Source organism: Musa acuminata, chromosome BXJ3-9 (genome assembly GCF_036884655.1).
Source record: "Musa acuminata AAA Group cultivar baxijiao chromosome BXJ3-9, Cavendish_Baxijiao_AAA, whole genome shotgun sequence".
NCBI lineage: Eukaryota > Viridiplantae > Streptophyta > Magnoliopsida > Zingiberales > Musaceae > Musa > Musa acuminata.
In genome coordinates, this window is record NC_088357.1 from 43,726,157 (window position 1) to 43,742,390 (window position 16,234).

The window sequence follows — 16,234 nt, forward strand, 5'->3', positions numbered from 1 at the left end:
CTGATAAGCTGGTTGGGTTCAGCCAACTCGATCCAATCCGTGTCAGCGGTGGTTCTATATGGAACGCGTTTCACATGTACCTTCCTTTGTTAGATGCTTTGATCTCATCGTGACTCGCCACTCCTAATCCCCTTCGCCCACTCGTCTGCGCCGTTCGAAATGCTCGCGCTCCGCCGCCCGACTCCCCCGCCCGTCCCCCGCCGCCGCCCGATCCTTCCGCCGTAGCCCTCCGTGCCGCCGCGGGATACAGCGGGAGAACCGCCCTTCGACCGGAGCCCTAGGGTTTCCTTTGCCTTCCCGCAGTCGCTTTTGTCCGCAGGCGGTGGTGTTCCTGGAAGAGGGAAGCGCGTTAGGGTTTGTGGGCTCGGCACCATGCCTCCCGGGCGGAGGAGAGGTGGGAATCGGGTTAAGAACTTGGAACAGCTCAAGCCGGGGGATCTCGTTCTCGCCAAGGTGAAGGGGTATCCTGCTTGGCCCGCGAAGGTCAGCTCGATTTATGTGTTGTTCTTTCCTCTGGTATTGTATGTAAATTGGGCTTTTGATGCTTCTGTGATTCGGCGTCTGCCGATATCTGTGTTGCATTTACTTGGATTGTTCGGAACCGGGAACCCAGGGTTTTGGATATTGGTTATTCTGTTGTGTGTTTCTTGGTTCAGTGGTGCTGTTCTTATTGGGGTTTTTCTACGAACGTTGTGTTTTATTTCTTGTTAAGTGCGATTTATCCTTTCCCTTCCGTTGATTTGTGTGGTGGAGACATCTTCCATGCTTTCCCTTTAGCGATTCATCGTTTATCTCAATATTTGTTAATCTTTCATTTGGTTCTTCAAGATGATTTAGCAATTGTAACTGTGCTTTTCTTTTCCTCCATCCACCCCTTTTGTTGTGCTGAAATCCTCTGCATTTCGTGCCTTTTCTTAATATGTTTAACTTCGATTAAAACGTTGGCTACCTTCTCGTCAGATAAGCAGGCCAGAAGAATTTGATCGATCACCAGATCCTAGGAAATACTTTGTTCAGTTCTTTGGGACTTCTGAGATGTAAGTCTCATTAGTTATTGTCGTTTTGCTGTCACCTGTTCTTGATATTAATTTGCTATATTCTGCCTGATGATCTTTGATGACTAAACTCATGATTTGAGACCATTGTCTACTTTATGGGGACAAAGTGACCACAAAGTCGCTTTTATGGTTAATGCAAAAAACTGAATTTGTAAGCTATCTTTATTTTTCTTTTTGATTCTTCATTGATAAGTGAGCACATTTGCTGAAGGATGCTTAAAGCTTAGCCGACCCACTTAGAGCAGCATGCTGGCCGACTTGTAACACTATTCTTATATCGGAAAAGATGCAGAAATTATCAGAAACTCAAGGAGGATCACTAAGCCATTTTGAACTATAAAACAGGATCTTCATGTTAAACCATGAAACTTCGTGTTATTGCCTTGAGGTAGTCAAGATGAGTAATTTAATTAGTGTATTTTTTGTGAAATTTTAAAGTCATAGTTAGAGATCATGTAAAGGGGCACTTAGTGGGTGTTCCTTGAATTTTGGTACTTTTTTCATTACTTCATATCCTCAGGTAGCTTTGAAATTTGGATAACCAAATTTGGTGTTGTTTTAAAATTTGTTAGTTAGGTAGTGCTTGCTTATGCTGTTTTTTAAATTTTTTATTAAATATATGCAGCTTGAAGTTGAAGGATGTTGTGCTTTTTTATTCTTAAAAAAATTGCACCACTTCCGTTTTAAGTTTTAAAGTTCAAATCTTGGTGGATACTGATATCAGTTGTCAGCTGAACCAGTATGGTACACAAATCGATCCTTGTCAGTATGATCATGTACCGATCTATACTGGTTGGACCGTTGGACCCACCATGATATCTAATTTTATTATAAATTTATATTTTTTTTTTTTTGTCTCCAAGGCTGATTGTAAAGCATATGTCAATAGGGTATGCATAAATACCTCTTAAAAGTGCTATAGTGGGCATCTGATACATGTATTACAAATATGTACTTGAAATAATAAGTTCATGAAGTACTTGTAAGTATGTGGATCTAGGTTAAACTAGATTTATGTGGTTCTAACCTAGATCTATGTGAATCTTGGTCATATTCAGTCATTTGGCTGAATCCAAATGGATCTAGGCTGGACTGGCTTGAATCTTGTTCAGATTTGAATGTCTTGGTTGGATCCAAATAGGTCATGTGTGCATGAATCTTGTTCAGATTTGAATGCATCTAGGCTATATTTGAGTGGAATCAACTTAAATACAAGTAGATCTATGCTAGATTTGCATAGGCCTCATTGACCAAGAAATTAGTTTCTTGAAACTAAATTGATGAATATATCTACATAAGAAAGCCAGAATACAGTTATGTAAAGATTTTATGTTCAAGATTCAACTAAATTGTTGTAAATGGAAGAACAAAACTCAAGCCACCTTTGAACTTAGTCTATATGTTACAATTCTTGGTTTAACTATTAATTCTAGAGATAGATACAACCAAGGACTGCTTTTGCAATCTCGTACTGGGATCCTATACCAAGCTGGACTGGAATGGGTACTTCCTGATCGATAAAACAGTGTATCGACACATGGTATACTAGTATGTACTGAAGATTCAAAGAGGAAGAAGAAGAAGGAACCGATGACAGTGGAGGAAGAGGAGGAAGAAGAAAGAGAAAGGAGAAGGAAGTAGGAAGGAAGAGGAGGTGAAGGAAAGGAGGAGGAAGAGGAAGAACGAGAGGACATGGAAGCATGTCCTTGACATGATTGCGAAACTTGAGTAGACTCGGATGAAGAGGCTGTGGAGGAAGAGGAGGAAGAGGAAGAGAATGGAGTAATCAGGGAAGAGAAGGAAGGAGGAAGAGGAAGAAAGAAGAGGAGACGGTGGAGAAAGAAGAGAAGGAAGAGAAGAGGAAGAAGAGAGGGCAGTGAGGTCAGTGGATGATAGCCAGAAGAGTGGAGGTGGGTGGCAGTGGACAGCAACGAGAAGAGCAGAGATAGGCAGCGCCGGATGATGACAAGAAGGGGGGAGGTTTATGACGATGGATGACAATGAGTGCCCACGGAGTAGAGGGCTTGTGATCACGAGCCCTAATCAGCCTTTTAATTAGACAGGACCAGACTGCCTGAAAAGGTGGTGGTCCACATATCGGTTCATGTTTGGACCAGTATGTAGTGACTCTGTGTATACGAGTTCAAGCAAAATGGAGTTATGTAGATACAACCTACAGCTGCATCTATTTACATTAATATAATTGATCTATAAAACAATATTTGTGTTTTTGTTTCATGTTTGACATAAAAGAGGCATGTTCACAATTTATTTTGAACTAATCTTTATCAAAAGACTATCTGATCTCTCTCAAGATGTATACCTGACAGAACAGAAGTTTGTTTGTATTTGTGATGCTCCCTTGACTCATCGACAAGTATACACTTCAGGATTGATCATGACTGGTCAAGAATATGTTTTTTGTTCCATTTACTTCTCACTTTGGAGTGAAGTAATAGTTCCAATCGAACTTGAGGCTTAGTATTTTCCTGAAAAACTAGTTGTCCTCTGTCATCAGTTCACTTTAAGTTCTCATAAGTTAAACCAAAATCAACTCTTGGTAAATTCCAAAATTATATGCCAAATATAAATTCTGTATGTCCCTTAATGTGATGCCCGCAAGAAAAACAAATAAAAAAAAGGAAAACAGACTTACCTCTATGCAGTGGGAAAGGGGTGTGGCTAGTGAATAGCAAGTCTGTAGCTGTTCCTTTTCCTGTTTTGGTTATGTGCAATGTGCCAAATGCCTTGTGCATTTATTATAAATAATTTGAGAAACGTGTATTTTGTTTCAAATCAAGCACTCCATTTTGTTTTTGAATATCTTTCTTAAGCTTGAAAAGTAAACATGATGGAGATTTATCTTCTAATCATATGATGGAGATTTATTATAAATCATTTGAGAAACATGTATTTTGTTTCAAATCAAGCACTCCATTTTATTTTTGAATATCTTACTTAAGCTTGGAAAATAAACGTGATGGAGATTTATCTTCTAATCATGGATACAATACTTTCTATGCTAGACTTATCTTATGTGGTTATGTTCTGTACTATCCATGAATTAAATGATTGCTTACTCTGTGGACCTATGGCCATCACCTTCTTTGACTTTCTTTTTGCAGTGCCTTTGTTTTACCAGCTGATATTCAGGTGTTTACTGATGAGTCAAAGGGTAAGTTAATAGCTCGTTGCCAGGGTAAAACAGTGAAATATTTCACTAGTGCTGTGGAGGAGATATGTGAGGCTTTTGAAGAATTGAACAAGAAACATTCAGGAGAATCAGGGCAGGATATTGTCAGGAATAGTTCTGCCCTTGCATCTCCCTCGGTTAGTGGTTTCGAAGATAGCAAGCATCTAAGGGAACATCATGAGCCATCACATTATAATGGAAGAGGTGAGAATGACTGCTCGAATAATGAGCTGCATGTGATGGAGCTGGGTTCAAGGAGCCAGGAGGAAGATGTATCTTCTGATCTGACTTTAGGTGGACCTGGATCCCTCTTGAAAAGGAACAAAACTTCAAGCGAAGGTGTTCAAGTTCCAAAGAAAGAAAAACTTGCAGTTTCCGAGTCAGCTTCTCATACTTGTTCTGGTACGGAGGAAAAATTAATGTGTGCTAATTCTGATGTTAGTAAGAGAAATGAACCAGAGACGTTACCCAAAACTGATACTATAGAGCCACTTCCAAAAATCTATTCTCATGATGGACTTGAGGATTCCAGTGATTCTAAAGATGAAAATGAATCTCAGGAGAAAAATGCAGGTAATGTGCTGAAGGTTCTAGAAAGTGATCATCAAACAACAAAGGTGACTGGAGAGGATAGCAGAAGGGTGACTTCAAGAGACACTGACTTGAGAAATTCAAAAATATCAAAGAGTCTGAAAATATCTGAAGAACATTCCTTTGAAAAGGAAAAAAAGCATAGTGACCTGCGCAAGGAAGCCACAGATGTTTCTGTAGAACATGGCTATAAAGGGTCAATGTCTTCTGGTGAATCAACAGTGAATATTTTCCAGGTTAGAAATAAAAAGCGTACTTTGGATGGAAGCAAAGATTCATGTCCAGTTAAAAGATCAAAAATGGTAGAGGAGAATAGTGACAAGTGGAAGAACTCAAGACATAATGACTTATCTAATATTGATTCTAGAAGTAAAGGTGGTAAAATTGTAAAGACAGAAAAATCTGGAATCTCCATGAAAACTGAAAATCAGTTAACATCAGAAATGAAAATGCATCATGGTGGGATGCCTATAACTTGTAACGAGGTTGTCCTTTCGATGACCAAAGGTTCTGAGGGCATGGATGCAGTGGCTACTACTGCCACTAAAGCCACTGCAAGTACAATTCAAACTGGTTCTTGGTTTGTGAAAGATGGAACGATTGATAGGTCCTTGAGTACACACATCCGCTATAGACGTAGATCACGTAGGCTTAATGATGTTAAAGTGGAGGAAGGGCAGAAGACCCCATTTCATAAAGATTCTACTAGCAACTTGGTTTTAGCACATTCAGGCATCTCTGTTTCTGAAAAGAAGTTTCATTCTGTGATGGAGGGTAACAAAGATTCTCCATCTGGTTATGCTGTGGCTGAAAAGCCTGATCTTATCAGGGATGAGAAGCCTTCAGATGATGTGACATTGCTTGTCAAGATGGCTGAAAAGTACAAGGAGAGGAGGGTAGAAAAATCAGAAAGCCTGCAAGCTTCTCAAAGTCCTAAGAAGCAAGAATATCAGAAATCATCATTTGGTGATTCTAGACCACCCATTGTATCACCCAAGACTCCTGTTGCTGTCGATGATGCAATGAAGTCAATAGATCAAACATTTATAAAGCCTGATATAAAACCCTTGGGTTCTTATTCAGGAAAGAAATCTCAAAATCATCCATCCAAACTTTCAAACCACCAAACTGAGAGGTTGAGCTCATCCCGAAGTCAAGCTACACCAGAAAAAAAGAAGGCATCAAGTAAATCAGTTAGCGTAAAGGCGACCTCGAAATGCAATATGCACACTACTGTGCTTACTGGAAATAAGCTCAATAACAAACACCCTGGGGGGCAGAATTCTCAAAAGGATGTTTTAGGACATAAAAGGTATAAATTCATTTTTTAGATAGATGTGCCATGTTAATTTTGTGGTTTTGGAGAGAAAAGATGTTTTGTTTTTGTGTGAGTTTTGCTTTGATTATTTGCTGGTTGTTTCATTATTTTACAGATCAGAAGCTTCTAAAGAAGAGAAAGTAGCGAGCTATAGCGAATCTGTGTTTACTGATACCACTAAGTCAATGAAGCACCTTATCGCAGCTGCTCAAGCAAAAAGGAGAGACGCACAATCACGATGCCTGCCTCCTGTAAATGCTATTCCTGTAATATCGTCTCCAAATGCACTCTTTGGAAGGAGCCCAAGTCCTGCTACACCAATTCCCTTTTCATCAACAAATTCTGCTCAAAAGGATATTAAAGAAACTTATGCTTCAATGCCATTTGATTCTCCATCTGCAGCTCCTTGGGAACTTCCTTCAACAAACAAAGTGGAAATCAAAGAATGTGAGCACAGGACTAGTCCTGATCAAAGGCCACTGGGGGTTTCACTAAGTGGTGGTACTGAAGCAGCTGTTGCACGTGATGCTTTTGAGGGCATGATAGAAACACTTTCAAGGACAAAGGACAGTATTGGACGTGCAACTCGGCTAGCAATTGAGTGTGCCAAATATGGCATTGTTGGTGAGGTGAGAATACTTGCATAATCATTGCTGTATGGTATATGGCTTGTGTATTTTTCATGTTTTAGCAGTTTTTATATGCCCTGATCTGTATTTACCATGTATTTTTGATCATTTGTTTGTTTGATAGAATAGTTTATTGCAGCCAGTGACAGATTATAATGGGTTATAGATATGACTGTCTGCAGATTGTGGAGCTACTTATTCAGAAGTTGGAGACTGAACCCAGCTTTCATCGTAGAGTTGACCTCTTTTTCCTCGTTGACTCTATTACTCAGTGTTCACATACCCAGAAAGGTAGTAAGTCCATATTTGGTAGAACTCTACTCTCCTTTTTTTTTTTTGAGTTTATGGTAGAATTCAATTAATACAGTAAGCACTGTTCCACTATTCCCTTGTTTGAGTTTTTAGGTGCAATAAAATAGAATGTGGATTCAGTTCTTTGGTGCTGAACAATAAATTGTGTCAATGAATTTAGTTATGGGGGTGTTTTTCTGTGTCATATACTCTTATCTTTCTGGTCTATTTCATGTTCTAGAATTGCTGCAACTATAAATGTTATCTTCACAAACTTCTTTTTATTCCTGATATCTTGATAACCTGCAGGGATTGCTGGGTCGTCATACATTCCTACTATACAGGAAGCATTACCACGCTTATTGGCTGCTGCTGCGCCACCTGGGTCTGGTGCTCGTGAGAATCGTCGTCAGTGTCTCAAGGTAATTTTGCTACTTTCTCATGATTTGATTGTATTGTAGCATTGTTAGAAGAAGTAAACTTTTATTCTCAGGTTCTGAGGCTATGGCTTGAAAGGAAAATTATGCCGGAATCTCTTCTTCGTCGATACATTGATGACATAGAAGTTCCTAATGTTGATGTGAATGCTGGATTTTTTCCTAGACGTCCATCTCGAGCTGAGAGGTCTGTGGATGATCCAATCAGAGAAATGGACGGCATGCATGTTGATGAGTATGGAAGGTATAGTGTGACATCTCAAATTTGTTGTTTAATATTTGGTTTTGTAGGCTCTGCCTGCCAATTTTTGAGCGGTCTTTCATTTTTATTGTTTTATTAACATTTATTAATTTTTATGTTAATAATTGCATTCTGTTATGATCATAAATAAATAAAATTACATATTTTGGGTAACTGACTTTTGAATATAATGATACATCTAGAAATCTCAAGTTTCTTAAACTGTGAATTAGAAGAGTTCGTCTTTGAGCAACTAATTTCCGATACAACTAAGAGGTGTACCTATGTCCTGCAAATACACTATCCTATCTCATCTCAGTACCAAAATCGTTTTTTGCATCACTTTGACCCTTGTATCTCATATATGGTTCCATGATGCTGAATTATCTTTGTTAATCACTTCAAAATTCTACTTAAATTATTTTGGTAAAACCAATCAATTTTGTTTTGCTGGTATAAATTTGGAGACCAAACACATTGAAAGATAAAACTTCGTGCAATCAAATATGTGTCAGCAAACTTCATGAAGGCATAGCTTGCACTTCATTGGTATCTTGCCAGTGCCATGAACAAAAAGGAACTTGCGTCTTAGATTTTAGTGACCTTAGATTGGTTTGGAAGGTTCTTTTACTAGGAAAAGGGTATATCTGTTCTGTTTGGCTTGGTTATTGCCAGATGTTTGAACTTTGAAGTTTGAAACTAACTGTTTGGATTTTTCATTTTTTTATTAACTTATAATTGTGTGAAGTAGAAGAAAAGACAGAACTGAACCAAACTGAATTTCTTATTTTGGTTTAATTTTTGATATTGGTGTGGAGTCATCAGGAAGGAAAGAGAAGAAGAGGAAAGAATTACCTGACAAAAGGGTTTTGGTGAAAAAATAAAATTGAATTCCGAGGTCTTCTATTTGGCAAAGAAGGGTTTTGGGCTGTAAACTATGCACAATTTAGCTCATTTCTTAATCTCACTATATGTATAGACATGTCGACTCAGTAGAGTGATGATGTTAAGGATCACATATTTCTGATTTTTTTTGAATTTAGGTTTAGCTGTTCCTTCAAAGTCCAAACTGCTTGTCCTATTGCTGATTTCTTACTCTCGCTACATGAACAGACTTGTCGTCTTCTTTAAGGTCCAAACTCCATACTACCTTTTCCCTTAATTAGTCTTCTACTAAACAATAAAAAAATGCTTGTCATCTTTTTTGAAGTCCAAACTAAGGGACTATGTATCTACGCAATTCTTAATGATCTATATTGTAGTTTGAACTTCTCAGTCATGTTTGGGTAGATCAAAATCAAGATTGGGTGTTGCATTTAATGGACTGGGAACTGCATAGCAATGCAACCACTTATATAATATCTTTTTTTTCTTTACTTTGACATGATATTCTCTTACTCTTTGTGTTTCATTTGTTTCTATTTTCTTTCAGTAATACAACATTTCAGTTGCCCGGATTGTTGTCTACTAATGTATTTGAAGATGAGGAAGATCACCCTACCACCCTTTGCAGAGATTCTGGCAATGAAATGCCAGTTGGAGTTGGCAGCACTTTAGAAGAATTAGACACTTGTTCTTTGACGCCGAGTGACAGACATCATCATGTACTAAAAGATGTAGATGGTGAACTTGAAATGGAAGATGATCCTTTGTCCAAAGATGAGAAGGGCATAACGAGAAATGATTATCAAAAAGTTGAATTAAAGTATCAGGAATCTAGCATAACTTTGGAAGCAACATCGATTAATCCAGATGAACTGCCCCCTTTACCTACTGCTCCTCCACCTCCTTTGGATTCTCCACCACTACCGCCACCTCCTCCACCCTTGTCTCCCTCACCCCCATCGCCGCCTCCCCCACCTCCACCATCATCACCATCACCACCTCCACCCCCACCCCCACCACCCTTGCCAATATCTGGACAAACATCTCTTCCTTCTGTTCCAATTCTACCAACAGTGTCACCTTCTCCACCGTCTATATTTTATGCCCCTGTGCAGGAAGAGCTCAGGACGCAAAATGTATGGGTTTCTTATAGTAGCTTGTCTAGTGACTTAAATGTGTTTTATGTTTAACTCTTGGCATCTGTGTGCAGGGCAACAAACTGGTTGATATGGCTGGTAATGCTGCAATTCAGGGCCAGGAAACTGCTTTAAATAGTGAAGTGGTTCTACAGCAGCATCCAAGCTCTGTGGCAAATAGAATGAGCAATACACAATGTCTAAGTAACTTTACTTCATCTAGGCAATTTGAATATGGACATAACGAGTTGTATTTAGCCCCTCAGAATTCTCATCACATTCACCAGTTTCAACAAGGCAATTCATCCTTTCACCAGAGGCCTTACAATTCTCATCCCCCTTCACAAACTCCCTCCACTTATCCTCTTCCAACCGCACAAATGCCCACTGGCCATTTTCCACATGTTACTCCGATGAGTCAACAACCAGTGCTTCAATCTCACAATCCGTACACATTGACATCTGTTCCAAATGGTCAAAGACAACTTATGTCTGATGAACAAAGGAAAGTGCATGCTAGTGATTTTAGCCCTGATAATCAGCATGCTGCTTGGGTGTCTGGAGCAAGACCATCATGCTCAGGCGCCCCTATTGTTCAGGATGGTATGTGGTTATATGTTGCAGATAAATGAATGTGGTTATCTGTATTGTGAACCCTGTAAAGGAAACTGAACCTAGGATGGTGAGATTCTTAACAATCAATTTTTGTTGGGCAGGATTTATGAGGTCTACCAGGGAAAGACCTTTGTCGAACCCTATGGGATTTCAGCTTCCTGTGCATAATCCAAGGCCTTCTGGAGGTTCAGTCTCAGGTTGTGCTGACTTGGAGGAAAGATGCTCCAACAGTCCCAAGATTGATAATTTGATATTCATCATACCTAGACTAAATGGGGTCTTTTCATTCCTGCAGGCCATGGTTTTCGCCAAGTGCTGCCAGGCAGATCAGATGTTCCTGGTCTTAATTGTTGGAGACCAGGCTAAAGTCAGCTGTATGCACATGTTTAGATATGGTAATATTTGATCTTGCTTCTATCCTTAACTTTGTCAGAGTAATTTTCAGATTTTTTTCTTTATCTTTCACCTAATATCCTCATATTATAGATTTTGCTTGTTTTTTCTTGAATTTATTTCAGTTTTATCCTAAGACGTCTGAGAATTTGAGACCCGAGCTGCAGTCAATGTGAGATGCTATCAAAGAATCAGAGTTGTGATACTTGGTTTAGTCTTTTGACAGGAATATGTACATTCTAATTGTCTTAGCAACTGCATCGAACATACTGACTTCGTTAATGTAAGTCCATGTTGTATAGGCAACTGGTAACATTTTTTTGTAAAATCATCGTACATCTTTCTAATCATATGTAATGTCCAATTCCATAATTTGTGAAAAATGGTTGAAATGAGGTTGATTCCATTATATTTGATATCATTCTCTGAATATGGAATGTTAAAATTAAAAGACAAGTAACAAACTTGGAAATTCTGCTTTTTGAGAAAGCCTTGGTATCATAGATCTAAGTCTTCAAGCTTGTAGCGGGATCACTTATGATTGAACAGAGGTTTCAAACGTCGGTTCATACCAGTTTCTGATAACCTATTGAATTGGTTACGAACTGCTACACCAGACTGTATACTGTTCTGTGCCACCCAATTGTATATACTGGATAAGATAATAAAAACTAAAAATAAATCGTATATGCACCGGTTCGAAGTATACTATTTGGTGAGACTAGTAAATACTGGACCATGCATTAATAATCTAACCGGTACTTAGAGACCTTGGGTTAAAGTAATTGGGTATGGATAAACTAACTTTAATTAGTCTGAGTGAAGTTATCATGTTGATGAATGACAAACTAGCCTGATGACTAATTGTTTAAATTCATTTTAAAGAATTTTAGTGTATGTTATTTGCTTATTGGATGTCTGAAGATTGATGAACTTAGTAAATATGATTATGTGTGATGGCAAGAAAATTTGTGACATGGCATTCTTAAGTGAAGATCACATTACAAATCAGGGAGGAAAATTTTCACCCCCTTGAGTCTATTCCATAACTAATATGATTCTGCTTTACAACAGTATCCAAGGGAGGAATCATTAGGTTCGTGAGAGCTTAAAGTTTGAGAGTGACCATAAGAGCTCAGCTTACAAATAAAAATGTTTCTTATTCAATTTTATCTTGTAATATTGAGCCGTTAGCGTGAAATGGCTGTATAAAAAAGTTGATGCAATTAATCAAGACTGTTTTTTCCGAGATTATTTGGGATCAAGTCCAAATCGAGCCAGCAATAGGTGGTAGGGTTAAGTCAATGTGTCTAAACGTGTGAAATATTCTTTTCTAGTTTTATGGACTTTTAGATTTTTTTTAAATTTTAGAGAGTTCATTATGTGATTACTTACTAATGGCTATCAATGGCTATTTTTGTTTGGATAAGATAATCAATCCGATCTCCTTTGATTTTGAATAGTCTGGGGAAATATATTTATGTGTAAGTTAATAGTTGTGGTTCAGATAATTGTAGCTTTAGGAGTCAGTTGAACAAATCAAATAGGTATGATTATGATTCAGAATATGGGAGGTTTATGAGGCATGTGTTACATCAAATTAGATTTAATTAGTCTTGGTTATCATTTTGTGGTATATAGAAGCCTGGTTGTTGCCAGCGTGTAACAGGATCGCGGTTGCCTTTTTTTCTCTCTTCCTTCTTTGTAATTTACTAATTTTGTTGTTTTTTAACCTTTGATTCTTATCAACCACTCTGTCCTTTAGTTCTTTAGGTGTGATACTTTCTTTATGCTTCTTCCCAACATGCACAAATATGGAGGAAAAACTAAATGACTCCTTTGACCCACCATGTCAGCCTGAATTGCATCAGAATTAGCTAGGTAGTTAACAATTTTGAAATAAGACATTACTGTGAGCAAGATAGGTCCCTACTTTGTGGTTTTTTATGATAGTCAAGGGATTCAAATAATTACTGGAAGTCCTAGCTTTGAGGTGATACTGGTGTTTTTGGAAATTTAGTAAGCATCATTATGTATTAATTAACTATGATTCTAGCTTCGCCATGATTTTTTTTTTTTTCTGTTGACTGTTTATTGTTGGATATTATCTTGCATTACAACTACAGACTCTTGGTAGGCTCACATTTAGTTAGAACTTTTTTGTTTCCATAATTTTTTTTTTCTAAGTTCTACCAATTTGAACTAATCTATAACTGTCGCAGGTGATTCACTAGATAAATGGTGGTTTATATGGATACGTACTTATATCTTGGATTCCTTTTGGGGACTTTGAAAAAGTTCTTAGAGATTTTGTGCCAGATAAGCCACTTCAAATGCTGAGGTATAAGTTATATGAGAAATTTGTACAGTTCGGTAACTTCTCACTGGGCTTTTGATAGCTCCAGCACTGGCATTTTGATAAACATAACTTGTGCCTTGCATTCCATTTGTAATGGTCAAAATGAATGAACATTAAGCATTATTTTTTCTCAAGTGTTTGTGTATCTAACTAACTTTTTGTTATGACATTTGGAAGAAAAAGTTGAAGCTTATTGTTTGTTGAAACTATCAAACTGATGATTGTTCAGTTTTATTCATCTTTATACCTGTGCATTGCTTACTTCTTTTATTTGGAGTTGAGACTGTGAAGTTGTTTTGTATGCGCTCTGGGGGATAAATATTTCTTAAATGCTCATGGTATGTAATCAAACTCCATATTTTTTAGTCGTAAGGTGTGGTAACAGTATAATTTTGATAGTTGTTGGGATTTTTTGTATATCTTTGTTGCATGTTCATGTCTCATCTATATTTTTATAAGATGAGGAGTGACAAGAAAAAAAAAAGGGGAGCAGTGGGAAAACAAGGCAGGAGAAAAAAGGAAACACAACTAATTTATTTTAATTACCTATGTTTTGCATAACAAATCACAGGCAGGTACCTGTATGGGACAGGTGACGAGATTTAAAACCATGATGTGAACTATTAAAACCAAGTTGACAAGAAAGAAAGCTGACTGTGTCTACACATCTATTCTTACTAATTATATCTGGAATATATCTGAGCAGTGCAAAAAAGGAATTTATATCTGGAATGTACTGAGACTACCAAATCTGTAATTTCAATGTTTTTTTATTGGTCTCCAGTTTATGTTATAGATCAATAACTTATACAAGACTAGCTTGTACTCAATACAGTGATTTAACAAGCGTTAGGCGTCAAAAGACGTCAAGGTCCAAAAACGCCCGAGGCGTTAGGCGCTCGCCCGAGCGAAGCGAGACGCTAAAATATAAAAATATATAATATAATTAATAAAATAATATAAAAATATAAAAATATAAAAATATATAATATAATTAATAAAAATTAATAATTTTAAATTAAAATAATATATTATTAATCTATTAATAATATTAAAAATTAATCATTTCAAATAAACATAATAATATTAACATTTAACAGTATACAGTATACGTATACTGTTAAAAGGAAGTGTAAAGGGGTGCTGAGCCGGCTGACTGAGAAAAGAGGAAGCGGCGAGCGGGAGCGGCGAGTATTGGGAGGCGCGAGCGGCGACAGCGGCAGCATTTGCGAGCAGTGGGAGCGGGAGCAGGAGCGGCGAGCAGCGGTAGCATTTGCGAGCGGCGACAGCGGCAATGTTTGCGAGCTACGACAACGGCGAGCGGCGAGCAGCGGGATCGGGATCGGCAGCGACGAGGGTTAGGGTTCGTTTGTCACTTATATCAGTTTTAGTTGGTTCGATTGAACCAACTAACCATCATAGACCGAACTAGACCTAAAATCTTGGTTCGGTCGCCTTAGTTAACCCAGGCGCTCGCCCGAAGTGCCCAGCGCTTGGGCTCGGGCGAGCGCCCAGGCGGCGCCTGTTTGAAGCGCGTTGCCTGGGAGATTAGCGAGGCGCTCGGGCCTCGCCTCACCTTGCCCGAGCGCCTTTTTAAATCGCTGGTTCAGCACCGTCTATTCTTACTAATTAAGAGCATCATTGACTTATGAATTTATTTTATGCAGAATTCAACCAGCTACCCAATAGATTTCTGTAAGCAACAAGACCTTTTCTGAATTCTGATGGTCTTTGATGATGTCCGAATTGATATTACTTCGTTTGAATTTAGATTTGTGATTAAGCAAGCATCCTCCACAGCAATAGCATAGAGAATAGTTGTTTCCTCCTATTGCATTTCTTTTGGACCATGCATCTTGTGCCCTCTTTTTGATGGTGATTTGACTGTTCTCCCTAAGATTGCTTTCGATTTTGATCTTCTTCTGTTTTTGTGTCTCTCTTGTAGTTTTTGTTCTATGACTTGAACATTATGCATTAATGTGTTTCTCTCTCAAAATGACAATCTTTTACTTTCCTCCTCAATTTGAGTGGATCCTTTTCCAACTACACAGACTCTGATCTAAAAATACTGGTTTATAAAGTCTGTGGTCCTCTGTACAGATTCAGGTTCTCAAAAGCTCCATATATAAAAAATTATTATACGAAACTGTATTCATTTAGAAGCTGATTTCAATTGATATTTGTATCACTAATTTTACCATGTCATTGTTTTTCTCACATGTGTCAGCCAGCAGGTGTTGAGCTTGTGCAATGTCTTATGTCGCCATCTAGAAGTAGTAGCCAAAACCATAGGAATTCTGCAGCTGTCTATATCGATGTGAAGAATGAAGAATCTCCATGGAAGTTTTGTGGGCATCAGAAACACTAATGTATTTATTAACCACACCTTGTTTACTTGCTCATGGCTTAGGATCTTTGACAAGGCAACATGTGTGTTAGATATTGTTAGGTTCTTTAGACAGTAGCCAGAAACATTTATTTATAGTTTCTAATCTCCATATCTGAGCACGAACGCTCATGCTAACAAGACTATATTTATCTGTTTTCATTGTATCTTCTGAGCACCAGCCATGCTGTTTAGTCTCTGATAATGTTAGTGTTAATTAATCTATTAATAAAGATAGATCTATCAAACTCAATTTTTTTTTTTAATAATCATAGTACCTTTTCGAAGGGTGGTAGTGATTAAAGTTTAATTAATCACTAGAGGGATAAATATAATTGTCATTCATTTGCCCAAAAGCAAAGGAAAAGAGAATGGGAAATCCATTGGATTTTGGTCGGTCACCGTCGAAGACACCAATCGGAGGCAGCAAAATCATGCAAGAGCAGCTAAGTTTACACCCAAACCTGCATTGCCTATTCTTGACGCTGAAAACATATTGATTGATGCAACACAGTCGTGCATGCAAATCTCGCTCGGCTCTGCTATCGCTTCGAACGTTTCTTCCGAACGAATTGAAGTGATCCATGTTGGAGTTGTGTTGCGTGTGTTTTCATGTCCCTATTTAGTCCCATACTGCTACGGTACGAAATGACACTATAACTCAAGAAAGAGGAGGCAGAACCAACCTATCGAGCGATGAGG

The 16,234-nt window shown here is 38.0% G+C and overlaps 1 protein-coding gene across 5 annotated transcripts; it reads left to right on the forward strand.

Annotated features, from left to right (window-relative positions):
* The first annotated feature begins 102 nt into the window (after positions 1 to 102).
* LOC103998792 (ENHANCER OF AG-4 protein 2) lies at positions 103 to 15,708 on the forward strand. Of its 5 annotated transcripts, none has more exons than XR_001975642.2 (14): positions 103 to 483; positions 961 to 1,037; positions 4,184 to 6,154; positions 6,276 to 6,789; positions 6,972 to 7,080; positions 7,390 to 7,502; positions 7,574 to 7,761; positions 9,191 to 9,779; positions 9,854 to 10,382; positions 10,496 to 10,591; positions 10,690 to 10,789; positions 10,913 to 11,070; positions 13,010 to 13,128; positions 15,374 to 15,707. XR_001975642.2 is itself a non-coding variant. In XM_065166972.1 (12 exons), the coding sequence occupies exons 1-11, from the start codon at positions 373 to 375 to the stop codon at positions 10,758 to 10,760; spliced, it is 4,368 nt and encodes a 1,455-aa protein (XP_065023044.1). In that variant the 5' UTR covers positions 103 to 372; the 3' UTR covers positions 10,761 to 10,789; positions 13,010 to 13,390. The 5 variants fall into 5 exon arrangements, 1 of the variants encoding a protein (XP_065023044.1); XR_001975643.2 differs by having other exon boundaries at positions 15,381 to 15,707; XR_010501141.1 differs by lacking the exon at positions 10,913 to 11,070 and having other exon boundaries at positions 15,374 to 15,708.
* The last annotated feature ends 526 nt before the right edge of the window (positions 15,709 to 16,234 follow it).

What these genes read in the sequence shown, in the direction of transcription:
- LOC103998792 (XM_065166972.1), top strand. Translation starts at nt 373, where the DNA reads ATGCCTCCCGGGCGGAGGAGAGGTGGGAATCGGGTTAAGAACTTGGAA. An exon ending in TTCTTTGGGACTTCTGAGAT is followed by an intron (nt 1,038 to 4,183) that starts GTAAGTCTCATT and finishes TTCTTTTTGCAG; the next exon opens with TGCCTTTGTTTTACCAGCTG. An exon ending in AATATGGCATTGTTGGTGAG is followed by an intron (nt 6,790 to 6,971) that starts GTGAGAATACTT and finishes GACTGTCTGCAG; the next exon opens with ATTGTGGAGCTACTTATTCA.